We start from the raw sequence: 12,498 nt of genomic DNA, 5'->3' as shown, positions 1-12,498 counted from the left end.
GCCCCTGCGGCCCGGCTCTGCCCAGGCCTGCACCCCCCCCCACCCCCACCTCGGAGCATCGCCCGCTGCTTACGGCAGAGTCCCCGTGGCCGGGCCACGGCCTGACGGACACGGCTCCGCCCGCAAGGGTTCTCTTACCGGGTGACGGCCCGGCGGTGGCGTGGACGCGTGACCCCTTGGCACCCTGGACGCAGCTGTCACAGGGTGACTGGTGACTGGTGTCCACGGGTGACTGGCGACGGCTGAGGGCCCTGCGGACGTGCAGTGGGAAGCGCGGGGGCAGGCACGGGAGGGGCCAGCAGCCCCCGCAGGCTCTGTGGCAAGACCCCAGGGCCGCCAGGCAGGGGCGGCAGACGCCCTCCCCGTGCCCAGCTGTGCCGTCAGAGCCAGCCCGGCGCCGCCGCGGTGAGGCCCCCCAGAGCCTTGAAGACGATGGAGGCGACACACCGGGTCTTCCCCGAGTGAAGCCGCGCCTGCGAGGCCGGTGTTCCTTATGGACGCGGGTTCGAGTCCTGGCTGCTCCACTTCCGATCCAGCTCTCTGCTGTGGCCTGGGAAAGCAGTGGAAGATGGCCCAGGTCCTTGGGCCCCTGCACCCATGTGGGAGACCTGGAGGAAGCTCCTGGCTCCTGGCTTCAGATCGGCACAGCTCTGGCCGTTGCAGCCAATTGGGGAGTGAACCAGCAGATGGAAGACCCCCCCGTCTCCCACCCTCTCTGTAACCCTGTGTTTCAAATAAATAAGTAAATCTTAAGTGAATGAATTAATTAACCCAGATTAAAAGAGTGAATATAGGTCAGGTTCCCAGAACAGTGCTTACCAGAAAATGGGCCATGGACAGTTGTCACTGTTGCTGCCAATAAGCTTTGAGTTCATAAACAGAGAAGCGGAAACTTCTACCTCGTGATGTTTTGTTTCTCTCTCACAGAAGACAGCTCAGCAAACATGGAGCCCACACCGGGCTGGTGGCTCCCACGGTCCTCTGGGGCCCAGGGTCTTAGCCTGGCCCGACACCCTCACTCTCACCTGGAGCTGCGGCAGCTCCAGCCATCACTTTGAATCCCAGGCCAGAGCAATGAGAACCGTGCCTCTCTGAGATGAGTCCGCGGCTTTTTGAAAAGCAGATTTTCAGAGACGTCATTCCCACGCCACGCAGGCCTCGGGGTGGAGCGAGCGTTGACACAGCTCAGAAACATCTTCTGTGCTCAGAGCGAGCCCCGACCCCTCGGCACCGCCCGGCCCGCGGTCTCCTGGGTTCCATCGCCCACGGCTCCTCCACGGGCTCCCCGGAGAGTGCGTGTGGGCTGAGCCAGAGAAGCCACCCCTTGCAGAGGGGACTCGCAGGGGCGCGCTTGGCCCCCACGGCAGCCCCCGGACAGGCGGCCAGGGGCCTCGCCCAGGGTCCCGGAGGGCAGGGGCGACACCGAGCGGCACCCAGCCCACCTCCCCGGGGGCCCTGCCTCGCGGCCCACCCGCGCCCCGCACGAGCCCGTGGGCGGCTCTGCCCAGAGCCCGCGGACAGTGCAGGCCAGCGGGGGTCCATGTGGAGGCCTGGGGACCCAGCAGGGCGGGGCAGGGTGCGGCCCGAGCTCCAGCCGGGGAAGGTGGGGGGGTGGGGTGCGGCCTGAGCTCCAGTGGGGGGGGTGGGGGTGCGGGGGGGTGCGGCCTGAACTCCAGAGCTGCACTGGGCCCCGCCCCTGCCCCCCCCACTGGAGCTCCCGGGTTCCGCCCCCCAGCTGGAGTGGAGCTCCCGGGCTCCGCCCTCCTCCCGCCCCCCCCCTCCCGTGCTCTGCCCCCCCCTCCTTTGGAGCTCCCGGCTCCACCTCCTCTCCTCTCTTGATGGATTGGCACTCCCAGGCTCCGCCCCCTCCCCGCTGGATTGGAGCTCCCGGCTCCGCCCCTCCCCCCGGATTGGAGCTCCCGGGCTCCGCCCCCTCCCCCGCTATATTGGAGCTCCCGGGATCCGCCCCCCATTGGAGCCCCCCCGAGCTCCGCCCCCTCCTGCTGGATTGGAGCTCCCGGCTCTGCCCCTCCCCCGGATTGGAGCTCCCGGGCTCCGCCCCCTCCCCCGCTGTATTGGAGCTCCCGGCTCCGCCCCCTCCTGCTGGATTGGAGCTCCCGGCTCCGCCCCCCCATTGGAGCCCCCCCGAGCTCCGCCCCCTCTTGCTGGATTGGAGCTCCCGGCTCTGCCCCCTCCTGCTGGATTGGAGCTCCCGGCTCTGCCCCTCCCCCGGATTGGAGCTCCCGGGCTCCGCCCCCTCCCCTCGCTGTATTGGAGCTCCCGGCTCCGCCCCCTCCTGCTGGATTGGAGCTCCCGGCTCTGCCCCCCCCATTGGAGCCCCCCCCGAGCTCCGCCCCCTCCTGCTGGATTGGAGCTCCCGGCTCCGCCCCCCCCATTGGAGCCCCCCCCGAGCTCCGCCCCCCCCTGGATTGCAGCTCTTGAACTCCGCCCCCTCCTGCTGGATTGGAGCTCCCGGCTCCGCCCCTCCCCCGATTGGAGCTCCCGGCTCCGCCCCCTCCTGCTGTATTGGAGCTCCCGGCTCCGCCCCCTCCTGCTGTATTGGAGCTCCCGGCTCCGCCCCTCCCCCGGATTGGAGCTCCCGGCTCCGCCCCTCCCCCGGATTGGAGCTCCCGGCTCCGCCCCTCCCCCGGATTGGAGCTCCTGAGCCCAGTCCGGCCCCCGCTGTAGTAGGTGCTGGAGGAATGAATGACCCAGTGCACGAGCGCACGAAACACAAGTCCTGGGTGGACGCTGGGTCTTCCGCCGCTGGCCTGGCCTCCTGGGTGCTCCACCTGGGAACACAGGTGTTTGTGCTGCGTGGGCAGGGGGCTGCAGAGGCGACAGAGAGCCTGACCCCAGGCCCGGAGCCTCCACGTGGGGCCGGCAGGTGGCCCTGAGGTGAGGGAGGAGAGGGGGACCTGTGGGGTGTGGACTCAGCCCAGGTGGCGCCTAGACCCCAGCCCAGTGAGTGGGGAGCAGGCACAGGTGACAGCGGTGGGACCCCCTCTGCCCTCTGCCCAGAGCCGGGTGCCCAGCAGGGCAGGGCAGGCCACGTGGGGTGGCTGAGGGGGCATCCCCTGGACAGATAAACCGTTTATCTTCGAAGCGAAGCGCAGCCGGAGCCTGGCCATGCCCAGCGGGGGCATCGCAGCTGGCAGAGCCTCCGCAGTCCCTGTGCTGGGGCGCAGCTGGACAGCTCTGCCTCGCTGGCCGCTCCCGGCTGCCCCGAGGACGGAGCGCACAGATGGTGACTCCCAGCGGCCCCCGGCCGGGCGCCCGCCGCACGTGGCTGTGCACAAGGCCTCTGGCCAGGAGGGGGCTCCCCTCCCGCCAGCCACGCGTCCTCAGCGGCTGCGTGGTCTTGGGGGCCTGAGCCTGGTCCCGCGCTGTGCACAGGGGAAGCTGGGCCGTGGCCTGCTCTGAGCCGCCGCCGTGTCCGTCTCTCCGCGGGCGCTGGCTGCTCCACTCCTGGTAATTACAGGGTCTCCAGAAAGGTGACCGCGGGAGCCTGGGCCGCACTCCCCTCCTGCAAGCCCTCTCTCCCTGGCACCAGCCCCGCACAAGCATCCCGGCCTGATCTGGGGTTTGGAGACCAACGACAGGTGTCAATCAGACATCAGTCGTCCGGAGCGGAAGGGGTAGCAGCCACTTGGAGACCCTGCGCCCTGCTGTGCTCAGGGCAGGGGCCAGGGGCCTGAACTCGCAGGACAGGGGATGGCTGCTGCCAACGGTTTCCTGAAGGCCCTCCCGTGGGGGGAGAGTGAGGCCATCTCGCGGGCAAGAATCTAAAACAAACACTCTGCATGGACTTTGCAGCTGCCTGTGTCCCCTCTGCCTGGGTCCATACAAGGGCAGCTGGCTGATCAAGGGAGCCAAGGACCTGGGACACGTACGAGGTACCTTGGCCCTGTATGACCAGGCTGGGAATGGGACATCTTGGTTACTTGGGTTGCCGGTCCTTTATGGCGCCACCTGCTGGCGACCTCCCACACGTGCGGCTCCTCCCCAGCAGACCTGGCTGTGTGTCCAGCAAGAGTGGTGCAGTGGCCAAGGTGGAGATGGGAGGGTGCTGACCCCAGTGACACAGGCCTTTCCTGTCCGCGCTCAGCCTCTCTGCCCCAACCCTGCCAGGGTGCGACACGGCAGGGAGGCCCAGGGTCCCGACTGAGCTGGATGTCGGCTGGACGCACAGCTGACCAGAGGGAGAGAGGGAGAGAGAGAGGGAGAGCAGATGAGGCTGGAGCTGAGCCTCAGGGTGCCCAGCGATGGGCTCTGTTGGCACCGTCCAGCCCCGGGGCGGGGTGAGCTCCGACGCACGGCGGCCTCAGAGTCGCCCCCTTGGCAGACCGACCCAGCCCGGGAGCACAGGGCACTGGGGTGGAGGTTCCGAGCCCCTCTGTCCGCGGAGCTGCTCCACTTCAGGGTGTTCCCCAGAAGACGGAATCCCCAGGACCGCCTGCTAGCAGTGTTTGGAGATGCAGCCTTCGGGGGCGTCTGGGTCCTGGGGGTTCTGCCCTCACGCGTGGGCTGCTCTGTCCATGGGTCGACGGGTAGGTGGGTTCCACAGCAGCCAGTCTGGCCGTCTCCCGTGAGCACCCCCGCCCGGGAGTCCCCCTGCAAGGAGGCCCTCACCAGAGGGGAATAAGCTTCCTTTCTTGAGAAATTGCCTCAGGAAATGACAAAGACCCGGGGCCCTCGCTTCTGGCTCAGCTGTGCACCCTGACAACGAGCCTGGGGGAAACCATTTGCTGAGTTGGGGGGGGGTGGCGCTGGGTGACTCGCCAGTGGTCAGATCAGTACTGAGCTGAGTTGGCTGGCCAAGAGCCAGTGTCCTCTCAAAGCCACCAGCCTGTAGGCTAGGGGACCGGGGGGACTGTCGCCACCGGCATCCCCGCCCCACCACCGCACCCCCCTACAGCCCCCCAGTCCCTGGCCATCGGCAAGTGTCCACCAGATAAGGCTGCAGCCCACACTCCTGGGGACAGTGGGTTCTTAGCTGGGAAGACAAATCTAGCGGGCGATGCAAGCAGCCGGTCCCCCAGCCCAGCCAGGGCAATCCCGGGGTGCGATGCCTCCAGTCTTTAATCAGGGAATATCACTTCTATTTCTTTTGTAGGGTCAGTGACCCTGTCCCACAACTTGGTGGCTTCAATTCACAGGCATTTGTTAGCTTATGAATCTGGGGCCCAAAGACTTGGGCTGGGCCCAGCTGGGCGGTTCTTCTGCTGTCCTGGGCCAGGTCCGCCCACTCTGAGTGGTGAGCTGGTGGTCAGGCGGCTTCACGCCTGCTTTTGGCAGCTGGCTGGTGATTGCCTGATGGGCAGCAGGGGGTGGTGGGGGCTGTTGGCCATGCTGCTCCCCATCCTAACTGCACCCACCGATTTCGTCAATGGTGGCCAAGCAGTGCCAAGGATGGCAGAGCAAGCCCAGTGTGCTAGCACCTGGAGACTGTCTGCACGGAGTTTGCCAGCGGCGCTAGTCACGTGACCAGCCCTCCTCTAGGGATGGAGAATGGGCTCCGCCTCCTGGTGGGGGGACATCTGTGCAATGGCCACCCCAGCTGTGCACGTGCGTTTTCTAGGGCATTTGCTGCCTCGTCCTCACTCCTCTCTCACCATCTGGTGCCTCCCTGCTCCTGTGGCTATAATTGCTTGTGCCCCATCAAGCAATGGCCTGATTTCCGGGGCCTCTCTCCCTTCGGGGGCTGAGCGCCCCTGGGTAGGAGCCGCAGGTGTGCCTGTTCTGGGAACACCTGCCCAGAGACCGCTTGTTGAACGAGTCATCGCATTTGCTGATTTGAATTGGAAGTGACATGGCTGCAGGTGGGGCGATGTGTTAATTAGACCCCAGCTCTGAAACCACACGGGCGGAATGCAGCCTGGCAGAGCTGGTTAGAAGCTCAAGTTCCACATGACTGTCCCCTCAAATGTCCTGGGGACGCCCCAGGGGTCCCGGATGGGCGAGGGTCTAAGCCTGTCGAAGCTAGGGGAGGTGAGGAGCTTCTCCAGAGAAGGTGAGCCTCTGCCTTGTGTGGGCTGGGGTGCGGGTGCAGAGGGCAGGACCCACCCCCGCCTGGGAGGCTTGAACGGGATTCATCGCGGGATCCGGCGGAGGGAAATGGTGCAGAGGCTGAAGAAACGCTGGCAGGAATATTCGGGAATGACCTGGGGGGGGGGGGGAAACTGGGCCAATCAAGGAGCCACTTCCTCTTTGGCAACTGGAAGCCAGCGCAACCGGGTGGCTGCCGTGCCTTCGCCAGCACGGGGGAGGGGGAGTGGCCGTCCTGCAGGGCTCCTGCAGGGGATGCTGGGAAGCCTGTCCATCCCAGGCGACAGCCTCCAGCGGGAGTGGGCGACTCGCCACCAGGACGCCCACCGCGGGGCTCCTGGGAGGACTGAGTAGGGTATGGAGGAGGGTGAGCCTGGCCTGCACCCCCTGCTCCTGCCTCCCTGCAGCAGCCCCTTCCTGAACCCCAAACGACCCGCTTTATTTCTAGATGCATGGCAGAAGAAATGAAATGTTCGGGTACTCATCACATGTTCGTAATTCCCAGCACACAATGGGCTGAAATTAGCTCCTCTCACCGCTGGACAATGGAGGAGGTGAACCGTGCCTCCCCCACGCCCGGCCCATCTACGCTCCTGGCAGTGAGTGTGCCCCTGTGCACAGCACCAGCGCCCGGGTCGTCCTCCTGTGTCTGATCTCTCACTTCCCGTGAGATCCGCCAGACGGTGTGGTCACAAACGGCAGATTTCCTCAGCTTGGGTTTTGTTATGTTTCTGAGATTTATTTGTTTATTTGAAAGACAAAGTTACGGAGGAGGGGAGAGAGAGAGAGAGAGAGAGAGAGGTCTTCCATCTGCTGATTCACTCCCCAAATAGCCACAAGGGCCAGGGCAGAAGCCAGGAGCCAGGAGCTTCTTCCAGGTCTCCCACATGGGTGCAGAGGCCCAAGCACTTGGGCCATCTTCTGCTTTCCCAGGCCACAGCAGAGAGCTGGATGGGAAGTGGAGCAGCCGGGACTCGAACCTGCACCCATGTGGGATGCTGGCACTGCAGGTGGCCATGTAACCTGCTAGCCACAACAGCCCTGCTTTCCTTGTTTTCTGCTTTTCGTTTTTTCCCTTCAGGCCAAATCGTAGCCCGGACACATCCTGTCGTCCGTTCAGCCGTCAGTGCACACGCGGGAGAGATCTCTCCTTAGAGGTCGGGGAGTGCGTGAGCTGTGACGCGGCGCCGGCATCGCGTGATAGGGCACACGCTGCTGATGTAGACACAAGTCCTTCCATGGGGTCTCTGCAGACCCCAGCTCCGGCTCACGACAATGGAGCTCTCATGCATATCGACCCCAGGGAGGGCGGGAGGACCAGGGTCCACCTGTGGACGGGCGAGTGATGGCGGCCGGGGCCCGACGCAGCTCTGGCGCACGGCGCCTGCTGCAGCCGCCGGCTGGGGACCCGGGTTGCGGGCCAGGCTTTTTGCAGGGGTGGGACACGCTGCTGAGGGGGCCTCTGATTTGGGGCAGCTCTTGAGAAAGTCCAGGTTGGAGGACTGGGTTTCTAGAACGTTCTACCTGGTCTCTGGGCACCTGCAGGACACTTTGGGTCCACGGAAGTCCATCTGTTTCATCAACCTAACACTTTCCTAGCCTAGTCTTGATGATTGATAGACACATTGTTTAAGATCAGTCCGTCTTGGAGGAGCATCTCCTGTTTTGTGACGGGGGTAACGCGGGGGTGTCTGCCTCCCTGCGTGTGAGCGCCTCGGGGCGCCACGGCAACCCAGCACCAGCGGTTCGGTAAGAGCGACGACGGCAACAAGACGCCATTTCCAGGCGCTCTTACCCACTCACCTCTGGATCTGTGAAAGCTGCGGAGTCAAGATGGAGTCACTCATGGCAAAGCCAACTTGAGACCCCGAAGGAAGCGACTTCGTGCACGGGGACCTCGGCCCAGCAAACGCCCGTTCCTCCTGGACTGGTGTCCTCCTGGCCATTCGTCCTGGTGGCCGAGGGCTGTCCTTTCAAGCCTCCCATGGACCCCCGCCCTGTGCCGTGGACACCTCCCGTGGTTCTCCAGGGCGTGCTCACGCAGGCTTTGCAAATCCCCCGTCGTCCACTCCTGAGTGAGCTTGTTTCTTTAGTGAGGTTTTCAGGTCCACACGTCCCCAGTTGGGGGGGGGGTACTACTGCCCCCACTTTACCAATGGAAAACTGTGCTGAATGGAAGCTGAAGGCCCTGCTCGAGATCACACCGCTCACTACTGGTAGAACCAGACTCTGAATACAGGGGCTTTGGCTGCAAACGACCTGGGCATCTGTGAGTTATGACCTGGTGTTTAATCAGTATTGAGGTGGGTGGTGGACGATGATGGACGATGGATGGATGGACTGATGGTGAGAATAAAGAAGAGCGGGGCCGGCGCCGTGGCTCACTTGGTTAATCCTCCGCCTGCAGTGCCGGCATCCCATATGGGCGCCGGGATCTAGTCCCAGTTGCCCCTCTTCCAGGCCAGCTCTCTGCTATGGCCCGGGAGGGCAGTGGAGGATGGCCCAAGTGCCTGGGGCCCTGCACCCGCATGGGAGACCAGGAGGAAGCACCTGGCTCCTGGCTTCGGATTGGCGCAGCACCAGCGGTAATGGCCATTTGGGGGGGAACCAATGGAAGGAAGACCTTTCTCTCTCTCTCTCTCTCACTAACTGTGAAAAAAAAAGTTGCTGTTGCACCCACCTCTAGCCTGGTCTCTGTCCCTGAGCAGCCAGCATTGGAGTGTGCAGACAGGCTGACCTGGGGCCGCGGGCTAGAACTACAATGGTATATTAATTAGATTTTTGTCACCACAAGGAAGTACCTTCATAAAGGGAAAAGATTTATTTAACTTATGGTTGTGGGAGTTCAAGTCCAAGCTCAGAGAGCCCCGTAGGTTTGGAGTCTGAGGACGAGGACGGCCATGGTGAAATGCATGTGGACGAAGGGTCTCAGGTGAACCTGCAAGGAGGGGGGGGGGGAGAGGGAGAGAGAGGGAGGGAGAGGGATGGAGGGGGAGAGAGAGAGAGAGAGAGAGAGAGGGAGGGGGAGAGAGAGAGAGAGGGAGGGAGGGAGAGAGAGGGGGGAGAGAGAGAGCTAGGAGGGCTGGGTCTGCTCGGGCTCCTGTTACAGCCCTTGTTTGAGAACCACCTCCTTATGGCACCCCCCCATTCCACCCCAGGATCTGAGGACCTCCCACTAGGCCCACCTCCCCAACACCGTGATTGGATTACATTTCCACTTAGTTGCCCATTGATGACCTTGGGGGTTAAATGCCTGTGTGAGTCTGGGAGCCAAAGCCAGCTCAACCCATAGCAAGTGGCGTCCAGGTGGGCTGGCGGAGGGGGGCTGCAGCTGGGTCAGGAAGCCATGGGGCTGCATGGACGGCACCGCTGAGCCTCCCCACCACCCCTCTCCACCCGGGATGTGACCACCACCACAGTCTGACCCCGCCGGCCAGCGATTCTCCCGGGGACTGGGCCGCCTGCGGGCTGCTGTGCGTGGGGCTGGCATTGCAGGAGGTTATCCACCCTGATCCCCACGTTACTTTTATCTGTTTGAAAGGCAGAGTTACAGAGAGGCAGAGGTCTTCCATCCGCTGGTTCCCTCCCCAAATGGCCACAACGGCTGGAGCTGCGCTGTGCTCATCCAAAACCAGGAGCTTCTTCCTGGTCTCCCATGCAGGTGCAGGGCCCAAGGACCTGGGCCATCCTCCACTGCCCTCCCGGGCCACAGCAGAGAGCTGGACAGGAAGAGGAGCAGCCGGGACTCAAACCAGCGCCCATATGGGATGCTGGTGCCACAGAGGGCTTTACCGGCTACGCCACAGCGCCGGCCCCTCAGCTGGCTTTCAGTACAGCCGCTTTCAGCGTCTGACGATGCCTCCTGGGCCGTTAGGATCACCAATTGTTGTTGGCAACGGCAGGTAGCACAGCCAGGGCACTGAGAACAGGGCTGGGACAGCCTCCTGGCTTGCTCTATGGCTTGGTTCTGTTTGTTTTAAAATGTTAACGTCATAGCTGAGCCAAGGCCTCTCTCCCTCTGCCCCTCACCCCTGCTGCTCCATCTTTGACTTCTGCTCTGGAAAAGGAACCAGTGGAGAGCTGGACAGGTGGATGGTGGGCGGACGGGCGGCAGACGACGGGCGGATGGATGTGAGGTAGGCATGCTGGTCGGTCAGGAGGATGGATGGGTGGATGGTAGGTAGGTAGATGGATGGGTCTGGCTGGCTGGCTGGCTGAGTGGGTGACTGGCGGCTGGCTGGAGGGCAGGTGGGGTGGATGGATGGGTGGATGGATGGGTAATGGTGGGTAGAGGGATGGACGGATGATGAGGGATAGAACCTGGGGCTCTGTGTGCTGGAGGCTTGGTCCTCACTGTGATGGTGTGGGTGCTGGAGGAAGGTGGCTAGGTCATCGGGGGGGGGGGCACTGCCCTGGAGAGAGATTTTTGCAGTTCCCATGGGAACTTGGTTAGCTCTCACTGGAGTGGGTTGTTAGCGAGTGCGGCTCCGTGGACTTCCTGTGTCACCACGTGACCACGTCTGCCACAAGACCACCTGCCACTTAGGGATGTGGCCGAGGGGCCCTCGCCAGAGCCAAGCCGCTGGAGGCCCCATGTTCTGGACTCCTCAGACCCGGGAGCCGGGTGAAGCTCCTCCCTCTACAAGGCGTCCACCCTCAGGGACCTCGCTCTGGAACAGAGCCTGGACCAGCACCGCACGGTGCAGCTTCCGCGGAGCAGGGAGCAGTGCGGGGCGGGCTCAGCGGGCGCGAGGGTCCCGAGGTGGGAGTGAGCGGCCGGTCGGTCAGTGTGGCCACGTGGGCTGAGCCCCGGGGAGATGAGGGAGGACGTCCCGGAGCTGCCAAAGACTCGGACGAACTTCCCATTTCAGTCCCCTGGAGGAGGAGCCGCTGCGGAAAATAATTTGAGAGGTTATGTATTTGTTTTTATTTATTTAAAAAGCAGAGTAGCAGAGAGAGAGAGAGAGAGATTGATTTTCTATCCATTTGTCCACTCCCCACACGGGGCTGAGCCGGGACAAAGCCAGGAGCTCCACTTGTCTCCCATGTGCGTGGCAGGGACCCAAGGGCTTGAGCCGCCGCCGCTGCCTCCCAGGCTGCACGGGCAGACGCAAACCCAGGCGCTCTGATGTGGGCTGTGGGGACCCCCAGCAGCGGCTCAGCCGTCTGCCCCCAGAGGATGCTGCCATGGTGAACTGCGTGCCACGCGCCATCCGGCCCATGCGTAAGCGCCCGCTCCAGTGCGGTGGTTCTGCCGCCGTCTCCAGCACCCAGAATGCTCCCATCTTTTAAACAAAGTCTGTGTCGCTACTGAGCACCAACTCCCGTGCGCCTCCCACTCTGCCTCCGTGACTCTGACCCCCCGGGGCCCCGGGCGCACGGCACTTGTCTGGCTGCAGCCCTGGGCACACCTCCGGGAGCGCCGTGTCCATCCCTGCTGTGCCGGTGGCCCCAGTGCCCGGATCTGGTGCAGGAACCCCGGCGCGCAGGCGCTGCTGCTCCGAGACCCTGCGCGGCGGCGCGTGGGCAGACACCCAGAGATTCGAATGCCGATCGCGTCATGTTTACGCACCTCAGGCCTGGAGGGACGGCCAGACCCGTCCACTGCACAGCTCTCCACCCGTGCACGGTCCTCCCACACAGGCCGGGGCGTCAGCGTCTGCACGGGAGGCGTCGCCAGGGGTGACGCAATCACACTGGTGTCATCCAGGTCTGAGCCAGTCTGGAGTCGGCTGCAGACCCCAGGAGAGCTGAGGGTGATGCTGCCTGGGGACAAGGGGTTGGCTCCCGGATGGAGAGTGAAGGCAGCCCCTAATAGTTTACGTAGGCCGTGAAACAGAGCCAAGCATCCCGGGAAGGGGGCCAGCACTGTGGCACAGCAGGTAAAGCCGCTGCCCGCAGTGCCAACATCCCCTATGGCTGCCGGTTCGAGTCCCGGCAGCTCCACTTCCTATCCAGCTCCCTGCAAATGTGCCTGGGAAGGCTGCAGAAGACGGCCAAGTGCTTGGCTCTCTGCACCCAAGTGGAGACCTGGATGAAGCTCCTGGCTTCAGTCTGGCTCAGCCATGGCTGTTGCGGCCGTCTGGAGAGCGAACCAGCAGATCGAAGTGCTCTCTCTCTCTCTCTGTCTCTCTGTCTCTCTCTCGGATCACGACAAGGACTCTGGCTGGGCAGTGGCTGCCACCTTACTGAGCCAGATGATGGGGAGCCCTCCGAGTGTGGTCTGCGGCAGGTGCATCCTGACCGGAGTTTTCTGGCATGTTCTGAATATCCCCCCTTTCGCCTGTTTGAAGCAGTGTGCCCCTAAACAGATTTACAATGTCCTTCTTGTGGGGCACCCGCACCCAGACACGGGGAAGCCTCCCCTGCTTATCTCGCGGGTGTGGTCGGACGTGGTTTGTCCCTGCGGCAGCTCGGCTGTGGAACACACCCCGAGGCACAGACAGGAGG

General features: G+C 63.6%; 1 protein-coding gene across 1 annotated transcript in view; it reads right to left on the bottom strand.

Moving 5' to 3' along the window:
* The window catches only part of LOC133764899 (collagen alpha-1(I) chain-like), a 33,175-nt gene that overhangs the window by 19,587 nt on the left and 1,090 nt on the right, over positions 1-12,498 (bottom strand). Inside the window, exon 2 of the mRNA XM_062198514.1 lies at positions 11,621-11,814. Coding sequence (XP_062054498.1) covers positions 11,621-11,814 — 194 coding nt within the window. The remainder of the gene's footprint in view (positions 1-11,620; positions 11,815-12,498) is intronic.

Source organism: Lepus europaeus, chromosome 7 (assembly GCF_033115175.1).
Source record: "Lepus europaeus isolate LE1 chromosome 7, mLepTim1.pri, whole genome shotgun sequence".
In the NCBI taxonomy this organism is placed as follows: domain Eukaryota; kingdom Metazoa; phylum Chordata; class Mammalia; order Lagomorpha; family Leporidae; genus Lepus; species Lepus europaeus.
This window is presented reverse-complemented; position numbering and strand designations above follow the sequence as displayed.